Raw genomic sequence first — 22,020 nt, 5'->3', positions numbered from 1 at the left:
TATGAAGCAATTTCCAACACAAGAAATTAAACTTACACATATTTCCATATTAGATGTAGGACAATTGAACATAACTTTTACAGCTTATACAACTTTGAAACCGAGTTGTAAACGTTACTCCTATAGCTAGTTAGTACTCTATTCAAACATAACTGGAATTAATCTAGTCTTGTTGGATTTCAGTCCAAAAAAGGCTATAGTACTGCAATAGGTTATAGCAGTATTGCAAAAGGATAATGATAATTCAAGGGGAAATGGGCAAGAAACGTAGGACGTTACCCAACGTTATATGTGGGCTCTTAGATGTTTAACATTACATTATATGAAAAGTTAAAACAGACGCTATCTACTCCCAACTTGTGGTAACGTTACTGTATGTTGCAACTATCCATTGGATAGTAGAGGAACTTCTATACAAAACTGTATGCTACGACTAGTAGTAGGGCAATAAAGTTGTATCAAATGACACTTGTGACTAGTATATAATTCTTCATAATAAAGTTTATTACAGAGCTTTTCACTGTAATCTTTTGCACCAGTGTGAAAATGTAGGTGCAAACCACCTGCATAACATATTACAATGTTGTAAAATGATCGCATGTGAAGATTACACATTGCTGCAATACCGGCCACTACCGCTAGGAACCGTTCTTGCATCCATCATGCATATAGCTGGAAATAAAATTAATTTTTTGCATATTATGGCCCATACATACACAAGCAATTAACTTATCCGAACTGCATTGCAAGAGGGTCATTGAATGAAAACATAGCAAAATTGTGATCGCAAAATTTCTGTCGGCAAACTTTAGCAAGACATCACGCTAAATAGTAATATTGTATAACAGACCTCTGTACTAGTAGTAACATGTATTCTATACTCTTACGTAAAACTTTATGAAGATTTGAACTTCTGAATCACACATTATAACATTACACAGGTGATCGTAATGGATAGGTCCAACTGGAAATCACGGGACCCCTTTGAAGGTACCGCCTGTCCGTCGCCTAGTAACGGTTACCCCCGCGATGGTTGACCTTTCACCCCAACATACCTGCGTAGGACGGACAGGTGCATTGAGCATTGCCCGTTTTCTGACTTTTTTGGCGAATTTTTCGACTTCGGATCGTCGCGTTTTGACTAGTGGTAGGTAAACATTCTGTTTGTGGTAGTTTTGGCGGCTGTTTTTTTTATCTTGTTTGGTCTATATGTTTTATCAGTAAACAAAAACGAATCGTACCCGGAAGTGGCTACCAAAAAACTTAACGTTACAACTTAACCACAGCAATCCATGATCTAACAAATAAGGACGAAATGTTCGCGCTCCATGCGAAAAGATCATAAGTTGCACTATGCTTGTGTCTGGGAGGAGGTGTGTTTTAGGTGTATGAGTCAAAAATCATGTCTCTTGCTTGGCAAAAAGTACGAAAGTCCATAGCCGACTAGCAATGCTTTAATTCGATAAGGTAAGGCGACTTTGTCTTGAACAAATAGATCTGAGTTAGGGCATCGCATCGCCAGAGGTGGCTAGCCTCCACGGGAGTCCGGCCACGGGGAGGTAGTTTCTTTCCCTCCGAAGCGCGGCCAGTCAAACCTACAAACCCATTCATACATAGTTATAGACATAGCTATGGTTTCGGACAATTACCTTTCCTTTTGTAGATTTTGAAGTTATTTTGTACTCTGTTTCAATGTTCTTTAATGTTAGTTATTTGCAGTTAGCCTTCGGACAGGAATTTGCAACAAACTTATTATTGTTGTTGTTCACAGACGATCGAACAGGTGTTTCTCCAAGATGGCGGATCAGCCACCGGACGGATTCAGAGAAGAAATCCGTGAAGAGTTTCTGACGTGCAGTATCTGTATGGAGGTGTACACCCGTCCCAAGATGCTGCCGTGCGTTCACACCTTCTGTCAGCGATGTCTGGAAGGATACGCCGCCGGAAAACCCTCCATAGCTTGCCCAACTTGCCGCCGAGAGGTTGTGCTACCGTCGGGCGGCGTCCAAAATCTCACCGATAACTTCTACATCGCAAGTTTGTGCGCCAAAGTTTCCAGTCCTGCTTCCCACGAAACTCATCAGACCACAGGACAGACGCCTGCCCCTCAGGCGGAGAACCCGTGTTCGAATCACCCTGGCAACCAGGTTCGGTCGTTCTGTAGAACATGTCAGATCGCTACATGTGCCGAATGCGCAGACCACCACCCCGGGCATGCTATGGACGATATTGAAACAGTTCTGACAGAGAAACGTGGACAAATCGGACAAACCTTAGAACACGCAAAAGGTAGTTTTTTTTCCCTTCATTTTACATAGTTTCCTGTTTCAACAAACCAGCTTTTTCATTCATTGTCATTACAAGTACCATGCCCTTCTCTAGTTCTTTAATTCACAACAGACATTAATTATTACTTCAAGCAAGTTTCATTTTATTTGACCCACTGTGTGTTGGTTTGGTTATTATGAAATCTCTGCATTCCTCTGATCATGTACAGTGTCTTATGTTATAAGTGTATATGGGCTGGGAGATTTTGTAGCAAGACAAAATGATAAACTTTCATTTATCCATCCATTCATTCATTCAATCATTCCTTCAGGCAGGATCCATAAGCTGTACGGTTTTCTTGACGAACTTGACCAGGCCGACTCTCACTCGGAGCGGAGTTTCCAGGCTGCCGAGAGTCTGGTGCACCAGACCTGCAGGAGACTTTTGTAAGAGATCTCTTTTTCATCCATTCATTCATTCTTTCTTTCTTTCATTCAGGTAGGATCCACAAGCTGTACGGTTTTCTAGACGAGCTTGACCAGGCCGACTCTCACTCGGAGCGAAGTTTCCAGTCGGCGGAGAGTTTGGTGAACCAGTCGTGCGGGAGACTGGAGGAAATCTCTTTTTCATTCATTCATTCATTCGTTCATTCACTCATTCTTTCATTCAGGCAGGATCCACAAGCTGTACGGTTTTCTAGACGAGCTTGACCATGCCGACTCTCAGGCGGAGCGGAGTTTCCAGTCGGCGGAGAGTCTGGTGAACCAGACGTGCCGGAGACTGGTGGAGGAATCTCTTTTTCATTCCTTCATTCCTTCATTCTTTCATTCATTCTTTCATCCAGGTAGGATCCACAAGCTGTACGGTTTTCTAGACGAGCTTGACCATTCAGTCATTCCTTTATGCATTCTCCATCCATTCATCCACTCATTCATTCATCCATTAATTCATTCATTCATCCATCCATTCATTGAATAATTCATTCATTCATTCATTCATTCATTCATTCATTCTTTCATCCAGGCAGGATCCACAAGCTGTACGGTTTTCTAGATGAGCTTGACCAGGCCGACTCTCAGGCGGAGCGGAGTTTCCAGTCAGCGGAGAGTCTGGTGAACCAGACATGCGGGAGACTGGTGGAGGAATCTCTTTTTCATTCATTCATTCCTTCCTTCTTTCATCCAGGCAGGATCCACAAGCTGTACGGTTTTCTAGACGAGCTTGACCAGGCCGACTCTCACTCGGAGCGGAGTTTCCAGTCGGCGGAGAGTTTAGTGCACCAGACGAGCGGGAGACTGGTGGAGGAAATCTCTTTTTCATTCATTCATTCTTTCATTCAGGCAGGATCCACAAGCTGTACGGTTTTCTAGACGAGCTTGACCAGGCCGACTCTCAGGCGGAGCGGAGTTTCCAGTCGGCTGAAAGCTTGGTGCACCAGACGAGCAGGAGACTGGTGGAGGAGGTATGCAGACAACAGGAGGGGGTAGTGGCTGACCTGAGAGCGCGGGCCGCGGCCAGGAGGGCCGAACTCACGCAGCAGAGGGAACGGGTAAGGAGATGGTAGCCTCTACCAGGCTTGGGGAGGCGGCTGGAAAGAGTAGAAATCGGCTAAATAGAGAGATAAGCATGCCAAGGGAGTTTGTCCGTTGAGAGAACATTTCGCCGCTCGTTCTGTGCTCAACGGACAAACTCCCTTGGCATGCTTATCTCTCTATTTGGCCGATTTCTACTCTTTCCAGTCGCCTCCTGAAGCCTGGTAGAGGCTAAGGAGATGGAACGTTGTTCATGATACTATATATCTACTAAGATCACAAAACCTACTTATGATTCAAGATGTAGGACTATTCACTAGCCACTGCACAAATGGTTTTGATTCAGTGGGAACATATACACAGCCACATATCACTGTATCAAAATAAGAAACAAAACATTAAATCAGGGCCTTTTATTTTCTTCATAGTTATCTGCCATCCACCTTCCGGCATGGCAACAGACATCTTTGCCCATTTTCGGCACGTTGACCACTGTCAGAAGGCAACAAAATTTCTTTTTTCCCCAAAAATCAGGCGAGTATTAATGCGCGATGTCATTCATGAAAATTACTTGCTGTGGCCTTAATGTTTTTATCTCCTTCTGCTCTCCTTAGGTCCAGAAGACGATGTCGGACCTCATAGTCGCCTGTCGTCGTGCCGAGGAAGACATGCGGACAACCGACATCCAGGCGATGTCCACACGACAACACGACCTCACGGAGATCGTCACAAGCCAAGGGGCGACCGATCTCAACCTCAGCGGACAGGAAGTCGAGTTTAAACCCTGCTCAGACGCCGTTTCTATCGGCCAACTTGGTGTGAAAGACTCTGGCGGGACGTTAACGTTACCCCAGTCTCCGACTAGGCCACAGGCACAGCAAGCGGCTACCGTCCAGGCTAACATAACCATTGGCGGCTTGAAGGGGAGGGGGGCCGGACAGTTTGACTTTCCCACCGACGTCGCTGTGACGAACTTCCACATTTTTGTACTCGACAAGGGAAACAACAGAGTACAGGTTTTGGACAAGAGAGGAAGCTTCGTCCGCGCTTTCGAAACAGGGAACGAATTCTCCAAACCTCAAGGCATCGCCGTGAACCCTAGCGGACAGGTAGTCGTGACCGATCTAGGAAACGGTACAGTGAAGATATTTTCCCAAGAAGGCGAGCTCTTGGAGTACTTCGGAGAAGGTTTCGCCAAACCGTGCGGCATCAGCATACACCCATGGACCGGGGTGGTCGCCATTTCGGACATACAGAAAGAAAGAGTCACCTTACATCGCCCGGATGGTAGCTTGCTACTGACGCTAAACTCCAGAGGAGAGGGGAACAAGTCGTTCAAAAAGCCTGCGTATGTCGGTACGCTGAATTCCGGCGGTGTGCTGATTTCAGACAACGCTACTCAGTCCCTGAAGTTGTACAGCCGGGCAGGGGAGTTTGTGCGAGCGGTAGGGAAGACTACCGAGAGAGTAGACGGGAGCGGACAGCTTCGCTACCCGAGGGGAATCATCGTGGACAACGATGACAACATCATCGTGGCGGATGCTGATAACGGTATCTATATCTGTATATCTGTATCTGTATACGCACTCCAGCGTAATACACCACCTTCTGTATCTGTATAGCCCGTCGGTATAAATGAACTTCGGTGTAACACACCTGGTCCAGCTTCTGTATCTGTATCTGTATAGCCGGAGACATCACCAAATGAAACAAATCCAAGCAGATTTTAGAAGGGAAAGACTGGGAAAATGAAGCCAGAATTGCATATTGACTCAATTCCTTACAGCACGTACATGTAACTGCTGTTAATAAACTATAACAACAAAACTCTAAATATTTCAATTAACGTTATGCATTACCAATTGGTGACCAATTATTTGAGCCGCACATCGTCATCGCACTCATGCCACCAAACAACCCTCCAATCTAGCCCCCCTGGCAGCTTAATTTAAAGAACATTTCTTGTTTCTTCTGTCTTCCAGGTACGGTGGACGTGTTCGACTCGAACGGCAAGTTCCTACTGCACACGGCTAACAAGGCGGACGGACTGAAGCGGCCCACCGGCCTGGCCCTGCTGGGAGACCGCAGGCTTGTTGTGACGGACACGGCCACTCACAGCGTGCTCATACTCAACATGGCGGACAAGGATATCCTGCCGAGAGACGCAGGCGGGACAGACTCGCCTAGCAAAGTCTGCAGTGTGATGTAGCCTGAGTGCCAATAGCCTGGTTACCAGACAGAATGGCCCTGCTCGCGGACCGCAGGCGTATAGCCTGGGTGCCAGACTGTAGCCAGGGCCAGTATACAGGCTAGCTCCTCGGCTCCAGGGCTAGCCTGGGTGCCAGACTGTTGCCAGGGTCAGTATACAGGCTAGCTCCTCAGCTCCAGGGCTAGCCTGGGTGTCAGACTGTTGCCAGGGTCAGTATACAGGCTAGCTCCTCAGCTCCAGGGCTAGCCTGGGTGCCAGACTGTTGCCAGGGTCAGTATACAGGCTAGCTCCTCGACTCCAGGACTAGCCTGGGTGCCAGACAGTTACACCTAATTCTCTTAATTGAAACGCGCACATGTATCTATTTATAGAATGGGGAAACTAAAGCAAATAAAGTTCCTTCAAAGTGCCACGCTTTTTAAAACGCTTGTATAAAAAGCACAGCGATTCGTTGTAAATGATTGATATTACAAAGAATATTGTCACCGTAACAATAATTGAAACGGTGCCATTTCCAACAGCAAAGCCTTCAAGTTTTTCATGTATATTCAAAGATTGTGTTTAAGATTGGTTCACAAATTTCCAAGAGTGTGTGATTTCTGTGACCTGTCTGCCCACTGTGCGTTTTGATTGAGAAATTGTCTTGCAAACGCGATGGAGTTTACACCTGTCTTGTCAATACATTCAAAATAAATAAACAAAAACGGCTTCACGTAGAAGTTTTCAATCTATGATATATTTACGGAGAAGGTAATATCTGTTCGTTCCACCCATAAACATGTACTTTCTTTCGAAACGTTACATCTTAGTAACTTATACATTCTAAAGTATACATCTAAGTAACATGTATTATCTTTCCAAACTTTACATCCAAGTCGAATACTTGAGTTATGGTCGACCCTGTTCACTTTGATATGTTTCATTTGACACCAGAGGATTAAAAGAGCTAGTGCCACTTATCCATAATATCTTCTAATTATTATGGCTTTCTTCACTATATGGCCACGAAATTTCAGATTCATCCTATAGTAAAAACGATTTAATAAAAATATTGAATATTCATCTTTCCTCAGAAGCACACTGCCGGCTACACTGTTGGTTTTTTTAAATATATTTTCATGTACGGTACATAAGGTTGATAAGGTCTAGAAAACTTTCACTTGTCTTTACAATTTCACTTTTTGTACTTCAAGTACATTTCTGTCGTAATAAGTCATCTACTGCATATCATAAGATTTGACCAATAAACCATTTTAAGAAAATACTGCATATCATTATGAATATTTTAAACATAATAAAATAAACGGTAGGTTCCCCCTATGATAACGTTACTAGGTTTTGGGAGGTTGCTATATCGTTAACAACTAGTGCTCTGTAACCATACCTACCGATTGTACCTTATCAATAGTTTGACCATATTTCCACATATACGACCATAAGGCACCCTGAGATTATGATATAGATGATATGTTATTTGTCATTTAATGCCCCCCTCCCCCTTCATCCCCATACCTACCTACATGTAGTCCCCTGACCGAATAGATCGTTGGGGGGGACAAGGCAGTTTTCAACTGTCTTCATACTCATAAATTTCATATATATTTTATCTACACTTACATGAGTTTTTCATGCCTCTATCATGCTAATGAGAAAACAATCAAATCTACTATTATCTACAAAACTACCTCCTCTCACATTTTTGCTGCGCCGATTTCCACAGTTTGACCATTTTTGCCGGCTCTTTGACCCAGTGACTGGCTATGAGTTTCTGATGTCGACAAGGATCTATGTCGACGAAGTAGTTGTAGAAATGTTCGTTGTCTATAAGATCTATACCAAGTTTCTCAAGACACAGCCCGATGTAGACGTCTTCTAAGAAGTAGTTCTTGATATTTTGAGACGTCACGTAAACCTGGTAAGTGATGTCGTTGGAAATAACATAGGCGAAACCGTTAGGGTACTTCGGGTAGGATTCTCTGGGATAGTCTTGTGAAGGGACAGCCCATTTTCGTCTCTGTTCCTGAATCGGTTTGCCTTCCCTCCAAACTTCTCCAACAACGATCCTCCCCTTCTTATTCTTCCCAAGTTCTTGAAGATACGCCACGAGGTTGAAGACGTTTACGAAGGTGTCGTCGTCGGTCTTAAGGAGGTACCTCGCCTTGGGGCAGAACTTAAAGGCATACTTCAGACACATGATAGTCTTGTGGGTCAGGTTGTGGTACGAGTCCACGAAGTTTTCCTGAATGATGTCGTGGTGAAGCTTGTCCTCCTGCTCCAGAGCCTGTTGTGTCACCACGCTGTTGGTCTTCCCGATGGCGAAGAGAGTTCTGATAGCGACTCCGGGAACGTTGGTTTCGTTTCCCCACGTCTGGCGGATGCTCTGTCGCTGTTTGACGTTCTGTGGTGAGGAGGTGACGATTATGAGAAGGAAGACCCAGTCTTTGCACTTGTACGGATGGTGGATGGTGAAATAGTAAGGGTGAGGGTTAACAGCTACAGGAGCCACTGGGTTGGGCTTGGCAACCACTGGGTTAGGCTTGGGTGCTCCTGGGTTGGGCTTTGGTGCCCCTGGGTTAGGCTTGGGCGCTCCTGGGTTAGGCTTTGGTGCCCATGAGTTGGGCTTAGCGGCAACTGGGTTAGGCTTTGGCGCCCCTGGGTTGGGCTTGGCCGGCCACGGGTTGGGTTTGGGTGGTGCTGGGTTAGGCTTGGGCGGCCCTGGGTTGGGCTTTGGTGCCCCTGGGTTGGGCTTGGGCGGTGCTGGATTGGGTTTGGCCGGCCATGGGTTAGGCTTGGCAGGTGGCGCTATTTTTGGCTGGTTGTTTTTCGTTTCTTGTCCTCTGCTGTTCGTCTGGACTGCTTTCTCCTTGCTTTTTCCTCCAACCGATTCCGACTTCACCAGCGGCAAGTCTATTTTTGAGTTGGAGTTGTCCACCATTCCCGGAGAGACTATCTTTTCTTTCAGCACAGTCCCGTTGTTACTTAGATCTCTGGACAGACGCATCTGACTCCGTAGAACGTTCAGCCTCTCCGCCCGTCGCCCGCGCTGTTGAAAGATGAGGTACAGCTGATGGTACACGAGCACTATGGACAGGACCAGAACCACGTTAAACATCATCCCGACCTTCCCTCGTCCGGACCACATCTTGGATATCATCTCGTCTCCTGCAGGGTTGATCTGGAAAAAAAATATAAAATATAACATGTTTAGTGCCTGTAGTTATTACTAGGACAAAATTACACTAGGGCAAACAAAACATAGATCACCAGCGTATAGGAGATGGTTCACAACAGAACTGTCCATACCGCAACCGACCTTAGCATTTATCAATCCTAATGTGGTATTTGAAAATTAAGTTTCAAGTTTCAAAAGTATATTCCGCCTACTAAAACGGAGCTAGTAGAGTTTTACTTGATGGATTCATCGTTTTGGTGAATCTCGTTATTGCCAATTCCCAACCCCGGTAGTTTTCAGGAACGAAAAATATAATGTAGAAGGCGCAAACAAAAAAAATGTTGAAAAAAAAAACTAATCATGAGTACTATTTGTGTATATTGTTGGTGTCTTGTTAATTTTTCGTTCATGCAAACAGCTCGGTCCGGTCCGGTTTGGAAATGTGATCTAAGCATCACACGTAGCGGTGTTATAAGCTTTGTTCTCGAGATTTAAGGCTTAAAAATTCCTCAGTATGGGATGAACACCCGTGTGGTCTACTTTTTGGGTGTGTTCGAAATACTCATAGCGTAAGTATGCCACAAATAAAGACATATACTGTTTACTACATATACACATTGACGGATATAGATTACTTGTCTACTGCAACAGAAACGAAGAAGAATATATCGAAAAACTTTCTACCACGATTTCAACATCACTCTAATGTCAGATCGAAAATTTTACAGTGGACCAACGAAAAAGTCCAGGATCGGCAGGAGTTTGTTCAGGTTTGTCGGGTAACTGGAAACACGACATTTTTCTGAGGCTTAAGTATTATAACGCCTACGTCTCAGGGTTTGTCCACATGCCAGTTACCATGACACACACATGTAGTACATGCCAAAACCCCTTCACACCAGGGACATGAAAGCTTCTTGATCACACTAACGTTTCTTAAGATCGTGTATTGATATTAAACTGACTTCATCGACACTTGCAATCGTGTTGATTAAATCCAACCCAGATTCAGACATGGTTGATCCACCAGAACGCGGCTTGACATTTAGAAAAAAGATTTCTAGGTCATCATTTGATTTTTATCACAAAGACCTATAGGAGTCTTAGTCCTATAATTGTGTAGCCCGGGGCACCTCACACACGCCCATGTGATTCTTTGGACAAAGACTATAACTTACAGACGGGTGGGGCATAATTTTTTTTCTTTTTTGTCCCTTCCTGTGTTGTATACACTTCTAGCAAAAACGTTCAATGCCCTTTAGGACATTTTACACAGGCTGAAAGGTCCACTAAGCATGAGAGATCCACAAAGGGGCAATTTGGAAAGAACTAGGCTATAATCACTTTGCACAAGAACAATCGTAACTTCACAAAGACCTCAAATTATCGCCGACAGGTCCGACAATTATCGACTCTGTGATTTGCCAGATGTGAACCAATTTTGAAGTAGATGTAGTGATCTGGTCCATTCTAGAGTTTTCCGCCTTTTTTCAACGTTTTGTACTCATCTCTAGTATTACACTTTTTGTACCTCCGAGGTCGCTCTGAATCTTTTCAATTGAAAGCTGATATCGTGACTGTAATCTCTAACACTCACTGTGATTATTTTTCAAGTGGGTCAAGCAAAATTCTCAAGCAAAATTTGTAGGTCAACGTGAAATTTTTAGCTACCTAATTTGCTTCATAGAATACCTGCACACCTATTCCTAACGTGTGTGAACGCAGGTAACCTCCCTTTCTCCTTTTGTTCGTGGTAATTTTGTAAATCCCCGACAGGACCTGACTATAGATAATTCGGAAGCCAGAGGCGAAGGGTGATTCAGATGTAATCTAAGGATCATTCTTGCCCTTCAGTCGTGGGAACCAGCTAAGCAGACATTCTTCAACAATCATTTGTAGTAGGTAAGTGGATGCAAAGAGCATGCTTTAAACAACTGCAACAATGCATAAGAATTTTACCAATGCCAAGCATGACTATGACTAGTAGTCTTAACAAGTTTTAACTTTTTCTCGTTGCAATATTTCTAACAATACAGAACAAAGTACGTGGTGTCGCACTCAACACGGCAAAATGGCTTGTATCAGCGACAAAAAATAATGATACAATTATGTAACAAATTGGGACGGAAAGCTTCAACTTTTGTGTATGATAAGTAACATAGATCAAGTTCCCATCGTGGGTCTATATTTGTAACCTTCTGTTAAGCTAGATAATTGTGCCCACCGGTGCAGTTTCTTTGTACATTAGCAGTGGTGCACTATAGTGGAGACAACAGTGTCTGGCACCAGGGTAAGTGACCCGGTCCTTATTGTAGGGCAGAAGGAAGTTAGCGCAAAAGTCACGCCTCCGTGTGCTCTTCTTCTTCCCTTTTCGCGCTAACCTCAAACGTTTGAGGGCTCCAGCACGGTGGGGGTGGGGGTATTGGATGGGGGTGGTCGCAAGTTTTGTATGTATGTATATGTTGTGGACTACAGCTCCTCAATGGGCAGGGGCGCCACCGTCCGCCACCAAAAGCAGGGTGGCGGTGAGTACCCGGTCTGACACATTGTTCAGAAGCTCACCACATCCTGCCTCCTATGAACGCATGACTGCAAGAATGGGGTACCAGATAACTCTATATGCAGAGGTTTAGGCCTATTTTTGCCGCGTTTTTTAATTAGGCATCTTTTTGTACGGGAATCTTTTTTCCTCCATTCGTATTTACATACTGTCTTGGCTATTGGCGAAACTGCCTTGGCTATTCGAAACTGTCTGATAAATTTGATACTGTCTTGTTTTGTAGCCACCAAAAGATCTGTTTGGAGATTAGAACCAGTCGCTTATATTACGAACTAGCTGGCCGTGGTAAAATACAAGTACAAGTATATAAGATTGTCGGCAATGTATGAGAATATTTTGTACTTCTCCTGCATGCCTTTTGGCCATGCGCCAAAGAGTCGATGTCCTCCACTTTATAGTTTGAAACTCCTTGATCTAACGTACATTATCCTTTAAGTGTGAAACATTTGTTAATGAACATTTCTATCCTAGATAAACCCAGGGGACAGACGGCATGGTAGGTATTTGCTAACTTTTTTCTCCAGAGGACGGAAGCGCCCATGTGTACTCGTCGATGCCAACTGACTATCCGGAAGCAACTTTCTCAAAAACTAGTGCAGCATCGTAAATTAAAAACATCGCAACCTGGGAAATCGGGGCATGCGACATACTATATCCGTCATAAGAGAGAAACTTTGCGTGAAAAATTAAACATCGAAGCCTATATCGAAATAAAGAACACAGGGTTGTATCCCCCTCCCTCCGATATGACCAGCCCCACGACACAGACAACGCTAACTCTTGTCTCATTCCCTGCACCTAAACCCTCGCGTCAACCCAAGTGCAGCCAGATCAACTCACAAATCTACAAATAATAGCTTTAACCGCAAACTCACCCAAACTGTTGTGGAGAAGCGCGGCTATGTCAGGAGAACACCCTTCCTTTCAGGTGAGTTGAACATAATGTTGGGTCGTCCTACTCACTTCGTCATTCGTGACGTCAGCCGTGACGCAGTCAGTCCAGTCCACTTTTCACAGGTGGTCTTCTGCAGTTGGAACTGCTCTACTTTTTTTTCGTACATTAAAATGAAAGCGATTTACATTGTAAAACGAAATATCACAGTTTTCAGTACCACCTTCTACTCATCTGCAGAGTCTACCATGACTAGAGTGATATCTAAGAAGTGTTTTCTGTTCGCAGAGCAGACAACTATAACCCGACGGAGGCGTGAATTAGTCCCGACAAATTTAGGCCGTCCAACCAGTTTGATGAGTCAAACTCCCAAACTGCCAAAATGCGTCTATTTAAGTCCGTAGCTGTGGATACCGTCAACACAAATATTATTTAACCCATGATAAGAGCTGTTAGAGACGCTCTAGTAGTTAAAAGAGACGCTGTAATAGTTGGAATCCAGACTGGTTGAAAGATACCGGTAAAAAGTTCAATGAGTTCGTTACGTCATGTGACGTCATGAGACCATTACACAACAGCAATTTGTGTCTCTCTGGTTTTAATACCTAATTTGCTAGAAGATCAACCAAAGCGACATAAAAACAGATGACAAAGTCTGTACATTGGTATACACAGAACGTAGGCAGAAGCAAGTATTACTCCCAATCTGTTGTGCTTGTTTTATTCATTCATTGTGCGACTTTTTATCCCGTAGGCTGTGACAGAACAACCACCCACAAGGATCCACGACAATCGTGCAGATCCGTCGCAAGACAGCTGACGATCGTGCGACACATATACGACCTTCACAAGACTGAGTTTGCTGACTATCGTACTATCTGTGAATGTGACCGGTCGGCTGACAGGGCAATGACTTTCAATAACCTTTCATTCATTCTGGAGCCGTCAGCACGTGGTATAGTACGTGTAACCTTCAACCTAGTTCGTCATGACGTTTCTGTGTTCGATCTTATTAATTGCTTACGTGTGATGACGTCATTGCGCTTCCGGTGGCCATGTTGGTTCGGCCTCGCTTCCACAATGTCGTCTGTAAGTACAAGATGGCTGACTGATACCTTATACCATTCATACATTTCTTCTTCGACGTCAAGTTTTACCAATAAACGACGTCAAGTTTTCACCAATAGTATTTTTTAATGGTCACCTCTTGGTTCGTCTGTAGTTTACATCATTGATTGAAGGTTTACTGAGTTTAGAATTAAACGTGATACAGTGTATGATGTTGTGTCGATTTACGTTGTGTCGATTTATTATATATAGTCGTGGGGTTGTGTGGCGTAGCGGCAGAGTGCGCGACCCGGAACCAAGAGGTCCGTCCCGGGTTCGAGTCCGATCTTGTGCCCTTGGGAAAAACACTTTACACGACTTTCCTCACTTCACTCAGGTGAAAATGAGTATTGTTCTGTCATGTATTTGTCCCCTGTGTTGGTGGCGGCATTAATATAAGTTGAAAAAAATTGAGTGTGCCGTCACCACGTCTGGTGATTACATGTTGGAAAAAATATATATATATAAAACTTTTGCATATAAAAATTATCAAGTACATGTACTAAAAATTCACAACCGAGAAAAAACAACGAGAAGACGCCCACAAAAGCTACCAAAGATCGCGCAGAATGTCCCACAGTCCGAAGAAAGATTCTTTACAGTTCGTATTTAACGCCTTCCATGACGTCATCATGGCCTGAGGCGTCTTCACCCAATGAGAGGCGATGAAGTCAAACTGCGGAGAACACGGGATCGTTCCCGTGTACATGGACCAAAACTTATCTGAAGGCACGACATCAACACCCAACTTTTCCAGGCAAATCCCTAAATAAACATCTTCTATAAATAGATACTCTGTCACCAATGACGTTTCGAAGAGCAGTTTTGTGAGATCGTTGGAGATGACATAGGTGCAGCCGCATGGGTAGTGAGGGAAGGTATCTCTTGGGTACTCCTGTTTTGTGACGTACCACTTTTTGTATGTGCTGTTCGGGTCTCGGATGGGTTTGGAGTCTACGTACACGTGACCTGTCACAAACCTGCGACTGGCGTTAGGCTGCAGCTGCTCTAAATGGTTCACCAGCCTGTACACATCAACAAACGCGTCGTCGTCCGTTTTCATGACAAATCTAGCCTGGGGGCAATACAAGAAGGCCCATTTCCACACCATGACTGCTTTCAGAGTTAGGTTGCGGTACGTGTCTATAAAATCCTCCTGGATGATATCGCTGTGGATTGCGTTTTCCTTTTGTAAATCCTCCTGTATAGAGGTGTTCTTCGGAAGTCCGATTGCAAAGGCACGTTTGATGACGATTCCAGGAACGTTGGACTCGTTACCCCAGGTTTGGCGTATGGCCTGTCTCTGGTACCGATACTCAGGCGAGCTGGTCACTACAATAAGGAGAAATACGTTCTCACGCCCACATTTATCCGCATTGTTTAGTACGAACGAATACGGATGCGGGTTGACCAAGTTAGAAGCGTTTTTAAATGTCCCATTGTTTGAGTAGGCCTGAAAGCTTGATGATGTATGCAGTACTTTATTCCCCAGTGATGTATTCAGGTCAGGAGTGACTCTGTGTAAAGCTGCTCTCCTGACAATACTCTGCAGTAAGCGGTTCTTGGTAGTAACAGAACGTTGTTCTATACCCTTCTGTGGATGTACGTTGCTTCGAAGTTGTTGCAGTTGGGGGTAGAGTTGGTAGAGAAGTAGAAATAAGCAAGCGGTGAGGATGAACTTGGAGGTGGAGTTCACCTTCCTACACCCGGGCCAAGTCAGCAGATCCGCAGTCATGTTATCTGTCAAACCTCTCATCTGCAAGACACAACAAGACATCAGAGATTTCAGACTTCCTGGTAGTATTTTTTTGGAGTTTTGTAACCTCGTGTCATTCGTGACGTCAGCCGTGACGCAGTCAGTCCAGTCCACTTTTCACGGGTGTTCTTCTGCAGTTGGAACTGCTCTACTTTTTTCATACATTAAAATGAAAACATTGTAAAATGAAATATCACAGTTTTCAGTACCACATTCTACTCATTCTACACACACACACGCACACACACGCACACACACACACACACACACACACACACACACGCACACACACACGCACGCACGCACACGCACAAACACGCGCGCGCGCACACACACACACACACAAATAAACAAACACGCAGATTATGATCGGCTTATGCTTGATAGCATGCAATCATTTTGAAAGGGTATTAAGAGAAAACCAGCTTAAAACACGATGCTAAGTCTCACACCAATTATTTTAGCCGATCGTGAATTAATACTATCATCGCCCAAAATAGAATAAGGAACAAAGAAAGACAAGTAAACGAAATCCACTGTATCAAGGGCACAGTACTGGAAGGCGGAGCTCACTCCTCTACTTCCACCGCCCTTTACCTCCCCAACAGAAGTCCTTTTACACCAATGAAATATGCACACAAGGGTCGGGTGAGGAATTTCTGAATAGGCCAGGTTCAGGCGAAGTTTGGGATAGTCTCCAGGTATCCAAGAACCCAGATTTGCCCTGAGCATATGGTTTGAATAAAGTGCCTTTCCCAACGGCGCAACGTCCAGCCAGGAATGCCAGAAATCAAACCTGTGACGTGCCGTGCCAGCTACACTAACCACGTAGCCATTCCACGCCACACACACACACACACACACATATATATATATATATAGACAGACAAATTAGACAGGTAGATTGATAACATATACAGGACTGTGAAGTTTGATCTTGAATTTGTGACCTAGTTTTGAGCCGAGGAGTTCCCAGGGGAAACTTCCCCTACGATAGACTGGTTTGAATAATTGATACAACATTTTGCACTTATTGCAGGTTATGGAGAACAGGTGTCGACGTCAGAAACAAAGAACAGCTCACTGAACAGCTGTGTGTGGATCTAGCCTCTATCAGGCTTCGGGAGGCGGCTGGAAAGAGTACAAATCAGCCAAATAGAGAGATAGCATACCGGGGGAGTTTGGTGCGGCAAAATGTTCTCTCCCAGCAGACAAATTAAACTTCCCTGGCATGCTATCTCTCTATTTGGCCGATTTCTTCTCTTTCCAGTCGCCTCCCGCTGTCTGGTAGAGACTGGTACGGTGTGGATGAAGATACTATCCAGATGTGTGAAGGGGCCATATAGCATGTTCATCGTCTGTCAGATTAAATGCTGTATCCAGAATCTTGTTTATCCAGAAACTTGAAGACTATCCAGAACCGTGCCTGATCCTAACCATGACCTACTAGTATTCAGGCATAGGACTAGATAGGCATGGTTCTGAGGACAATAAAGAAGAAGCATTTTAACAACGTGTGTAATTTACGTTTAGCCACACACTCTTTGGCTGGATGCCAAACTAGTATCGGGCCGTTAGCCGTTTTCCTTCGGCAGCCGAGAGCCTTTCGCCTAAATTACCACTACAGGGGAGTTGAGCCTGAGGGGAGTTGGCTGGCCCTAGAACCCAGCCAACCTCCCCCCGGGCTAGACTCCCCCGTAGCGGTAATTTACACCAGCGGGCGAAGGGCTTTTGTGGCCCGGACAGCGAGTTTGGATTCCAGGGTATGGCGACAGCGACAACAAAAAGAACAAACACAAAACCGCCAGCCCCTTGATTGCGCTTTACAACCCCGGCCTGCATGTCATAGATGCCATGCATACTCCATTGTTCACCTGAGCAGCCAGCAGTTTTAGAGCTGCCTTGTTTTCTTAACACTATACGAAGCGTAACACTCGACACTCATAATATTGATATTAGTGAGGCTATGAAAATAAGGCTGACATCATGTATGAGGAAATGAGATGATATTGTACTCACCTAGGATGTGCGATTAAAAATATCGTCGTAACAGTCCCTGAATTCCCTGTGAGGCAGTCTGAGTAACTGTTGTCAGATCGGGTAGACCATTCTTCACAGCCAGAGTTGGAACGGCGACGATCTTACAATCGGTGGGGGCGAATCGTAACGTTGTTGACGTCCGGCTGCCGTCAGCACATAAAAGACCGCTAATCGACAGTAATTTGTCCGAATGCAGGAACGATCTTCCAGCTGTACGGGTTTGATCCACACACAATGGGCTTGAACCCTGTATCTGTATCTGTATAGCCGGTATAACCGCCTTTCGGTGTAACACACCAGCTTCACAGGCAAGCGGCGCGGCGGCAGCTGGCTCTCCTACTCATAACGATGAGCCTTTTCGGTTCTTTGACCGGATTTCGAGATGTAGCCCTCCTCAAACACGGGATCGCCCGTCCGAGGGACGGTCCGTTCCTGCTGGAAGCTTGCTGCACAGGTGCTAAATTTCACCTGAGTAGAGTGAGGAGTGATCCGTGTAAAGTGCTTTTCCCGAGGGGACGACATCGGGGCCTGTCAGGGGTTTAAACCAAAGCCTCTGCATGAGATTTTGAAGCTGCTTGGAGCGCGATATATTACTGAAACCAGGCTAGTCTTTATCTATGGTTGGAATAGATAGAAGCATCAACCGAATCAAATCGCTGGTAGCCAGTGACACCATCGTAGGCTCCCCGGTGTCTCTGCGGTGCTGGGAGTACTGCCCGCCCGTCCAGGTCCATTAGCGCGCTCCGGTGCTTTTACGGGGTCTGTTTCAGGTACTTCGGCAATTTATGTTGTGCCAAAACAGATCTAGATGGTTTCTAGTATCATACTTGAATGCCAGATCATTGTAGGCTCATCCGTATCTCTACGGTGCTTAGAGAACTGCAAACCCGCGCGGCCAGTCAAACCTACAAGGCGGCCAAACTCCCCTGGCAAATATTTTCTCCTATATATAGCCAGCGTAGTTAGTCTGGTAGAGACTAGAAACGATTAATGTTTGTGTAAAAACAGATGGTTTCTATTTTCACACTTGCGAGTCTCGCTTGTAGCCAGATCATCGTTGGCTCCGCACTGGGAGTACTTCATCACATCCGCCAAACGTCAGCGTTCCCAGGGGTTCAATTTCAGGCACGCTGAAAAGCTAGACTGTCAGCTGGAAATGATAGGCCTGTGCGAACTTGGACTTGAGCCAGTAAAACACTCAGTAAGCCTGTCCTTAGGGAACAGTAACAACTCACATGTGCAGACACATGTGCTGTCTGTAACATCGGATAGAATTTCATTGGCAGGACGTTACAGAACCCTGCTGACTGTGGGCCACCGTTACAGGAGAACCTGCATGCCTTTTTTCGTTAACCGTTATGGGCTATTTTAATTCACCGATAATCGTTACCGACCTGCTCTAATTCAACGTTAAGGGTTTTCAGTATATTCTTCGAGAAGCGTTATTGGTCGTTTTAATTCTACGTAGAGCGTTATTTGTCATCCGAAATTCAGCGTTAAGCGTTAGTGAATAATTCTTCGTTACGCCGTCAACCGTTGCCAGGACCCCCCCCCCCCATGCTGACCCTCTTACAAGACTTCTCCAATTAAGGTTGTGTCAAAACGGATGGTTTCAAGTATCATATTTGACATCCTCCCTTGTTTTTGAATCCACGGGCCCTCCTCTGTAAAACCAGAGGGATCACATCTGCCTATTCTTATAAAGAAGTGGACTAACCATGACAATAGAGGATCGATCTCTCACAAAAGATGAACTAAACGTCCACAAAAGGCAGAGCATTCAACTCGTCACGCGAGCCGCAGGTGGGCCGTTAGCAGCCGCCTGGTGGAAACTGTCGGTAGTGCAGTGATCACAGTGTGCACTGCTTCAGTTGGTTGATGATTTGCGACGCCTGTCGGAGGCTAGACTTGGTACAGGGTTGCATCAATTCTTATAAGTTAGGCCATGTTGATTTGATTATATGGATGACATCCTCCGGGAGCCCCAAAACTGATGCGCGCGTGCGAATAAAAAAAAAGTTTTGCAAAAAAAAAAGTTAACTTTACTATTATGAAATACTACGTGGTCATGAGGGTTGAGCAAATGGCACAGAATATGGTTTGGCGAATAATCTAGTCTTCAAGTTCATTTCTTTACAATTTCGTCTTTTTTCGTTTGGATTTTGGCATTCTACGACATTGGTATAGTTTTTATTAATTTTTTTGTAACTTATGGTATATTTTTGCTCATTTTGCAACTGTTTTGTACGATTTACAGTATGGTTGAAAACTTTTTTTTTTTTGGAAACGGCCGAAAATTCATGAGCGCGTGGATGTCATCCATATAATCAAATCAACATGGCCTAATATACCGGTGCCGTCTGACATGTCTTACCCTACCACAAAATGCATATGGACTGATCCACCTCAAACGCCGACAAGAAAAACGGCCTGTTCCATTAAGGGTCAGCGAGTAACCTTTGAGTTAGCAAACCTACGAGTACATGGAAGCCAACAGGGTAGAAAATGCAGTCTAAGAGAACAAAATTGATAAATTCTGCTCATAGAGTAACTCTAGGCTTTGAAACGTATAAATAGTCTACAAGATAGATATAAACGTACGTTTGTTCATCAACCAGCCTGACATGTTCTTAATTACAGGTCGGTTGTTCTCAAAAGTGGAATGTAACAACTAGACAGCGTTTTCTCGCCTGTTAACTTTAATGTTCTATCTGCCTGTGGGAAGCATAAGGTCAGCTGAGGACGTGTGCCGGCCATGTCAGCCCGGAGTCCAGCCTTGTTAGCTTTGGTCCGCTGGACTCCAGGCTACAGGCCTGGGGACGTATCACCCCCATAACAAGCATGCAGACACCTAAGTTATTCAGAAAATGCAGTCTGTAACAGTAGCTGCTGTGAAGTGCCTGAGGGAATGTTTCAAAGGTATAACAAGGACTCATTCAACCGGACCAAGTAAACAAACGGCAGGAGCTGTGACTGTGAAGAAAAATGACACAACGATGTTCGTGTTATGAGGGCCTGCAAGCCCTTTTTTGTAAGGCGTAATCAGGCCGTTTTAGACTTCGTAATTCGTAGGCAGCCTCCGCAAAAATCAACGTAATTCGTAATTGGACATTAGCCGCAAATCGTAAAGTCGTAATCAGCTCTGAGACTTTAACGTAATTCGTAATAGGTGGCGAAAAGTTTGCGTAATTCATAATCACTACCCCCCAACCCCCTTGCAGGCCCTCTGTTATGTCACGTACTACAAAAACCTTCTGTCTAAAACTGTCTAAAAGAGTCAGACACTAATTACAGACACAAACGCGACCATATTTGCATCTTTATCTGTTTCATTGCCCGCCGGCCAATTTGCCCACTTCTCTTAACATAAAGTGGCTCCGTCGACTCGACTTCTGAGAAATGGAGGCCCCCAAATCTGGACAATCACAAATAGAAAAGACAAAGGCAGAAGAGCTAGGCAAAGTGGAGAACTGTGCTGCGTTGCACACGTCCCTTTATTCAACTTCTCCCGACTGTTTTTTGTCCCGTCAAACTACATTTCATTATTCCAGCTTTATATCTTGCATTAAATAAACCACTCACTCAGAAATTGGTCTACTATCCGCTTTACGAAAGCCAAAATTAGGTAGCAACAATCCGCGGTTGACACACATATAACGCATGTTTGCGCGACATCTTTAAAATTCAGGCAAACTGGCAATAGTAGACATAGTGGCGACACACTCAAGTTGACTAAACGTATTTTGACAGCACTATTGTACAACCAAGGAGCTTATTATTCCTATTGAAAGCTCCTTGGTACAACATTGAGCCATCTTCAATCTACAATCCGGCAAAACATAGCAAACAAGCACAAAAAATATATGATGCAACGCGCTACTGCAGTCGGTATAAGCAACAGTACTGCAATGTCTTTATGTGATGTAAGTAAGGCTTTAGAACTTCCAGCTTGAAGAGTCGAGGTCTGCAACACCAATTTGCTGAACGCTATATCGTGTTCAGCAGATTTAGATATCTCCCATGTTATCTGCGGTTTAGAAGTCAAAGGCTTGTAAAGTACATGAGGTGGCAAGCATACCCGTTCCTATCATGTTCCTTATGTTAACCTTCGCAGAAGGAAAATATTGTTTTTGCTTTGTTTCGTCTTCTTAAGCCTGACCTGGACCTGACGGCTGTCACCATGGTAACTTGTTTTGGGTTACATTATGTAGCAAGTTACAGGACAGAGATAGAGAGGCTGGTCACCATATGTATGAATTTGTTTGCGTTAGAATAAACAGAGCAGTAATTTTTTTAGACCATCCCCATGTTAAGGTAAACATTATACATTAGCCTTGCAAACGCTACCTTTCTAGTTGAAGGTATTTCCACTTATAAGGAGCATCACACTTTTAAAACGTACATATATTTCGATGTTCTATTTCTGTAGTTTTGTTTAATGGCCACATTTGTGTTACATGTACTCTTGTTGCGTCCATAGGGTT

The 22,020-nt window shown here is 44.5% G+C and overlaps 3 protein-coding genes across 3 annotated transcripts in view; 1 reads left to right on the top strand and 2 right to left on the bottom strand.

The window, feature by feature from the left end:
• Positions 1–1,044: 1,044 nt before the first annotated feature.
• On the top strand, positions 1,045–6,009 carry LOC109479211 (tripartite motif-containing protein 3-like). Its single transcript, XM_019781105.1, has 5 exons — positions 1,045–1,147; positions 1,772–2,289; positions 3,609–3,817; positions 4,415–5,351; positions 5,783–6,009. The coding sequence occupies exons 2-5, from the start codon at positions 1,797–1,799 to the stop codon at positions 6,007–6,009; spliced, it is 1,866 nt and encodes a 621-aa protein (XP_019636664.1). The 5' UTR covers positions 1,045–1,147; positions 1,772–1,796.
• Positions 6,010–6,776: 767 nt separating this feature from the next.
• On the bottom strand, positions 6,777–12,941 carry LOC109479202 (beta-1,3-galactosyltransferase 1-like). Its single transcript, XM_019781095.1, has 4 exons — positions 12,617–12,941; positions 8,776–9,184; positions 8,625–8,691; positions 6,777–8,582 (listed from the first exon to the last, which is right to left on the bottom strand). Exons 2-4 carry the CDS (start codon positions 9,161–9,163, stop codon positions 7,691–7,693), a joined length of 1,347 nt encoding a protein of 448 aa, XP_019636654.1. The 5' UTR covers positions 9,164–9,184; positions 12,617–12,941; the 3' UTR covers positions 6,777–7,690.
• A 1,349-nt stretch (positions 12,942–14,290) lies between these two features.
• The window catches only part of LOC109479123 (beta-1,3-galactosyltransferase 5-like), an 8,356-nt gene continuing 626 nt past the window's right edge, over positions 14,291–22,020 (bottom strand). The window contains exon 2 of the mRNA XM_019780993.1: positions 14,291–15,496. Within this exon, the coding sequence (XP_019636552.1) occupies positions 14,291–15,496 (1,206 nt within the window). The remainder of the gene's footprint in view (positions 15,497–22,020) is intronic.

This window comes from Branchiostoma belcheri, unplaced genomic scaffold (assembly GCF_001625305.1).
Source record: "Branchiostoma belcheri isolate BF01 breed outbred unplaced genomic scaffold, Haploidv18h27 scaffold47, whole genome shotgun sequence".
In the NCBI taxonomy this organism is placed as follows: Eukaryota; Metazoa; Chordata; class Leptocardii; order Amphioxiformes; family Branchiostomatidae; genus Branchiostoma; species Branchiostoma belcheri.
Note: the sequence above shows the minus strand (reverse complement) of the source record. Positions and strands in the feature narration are given on the sequence as shown.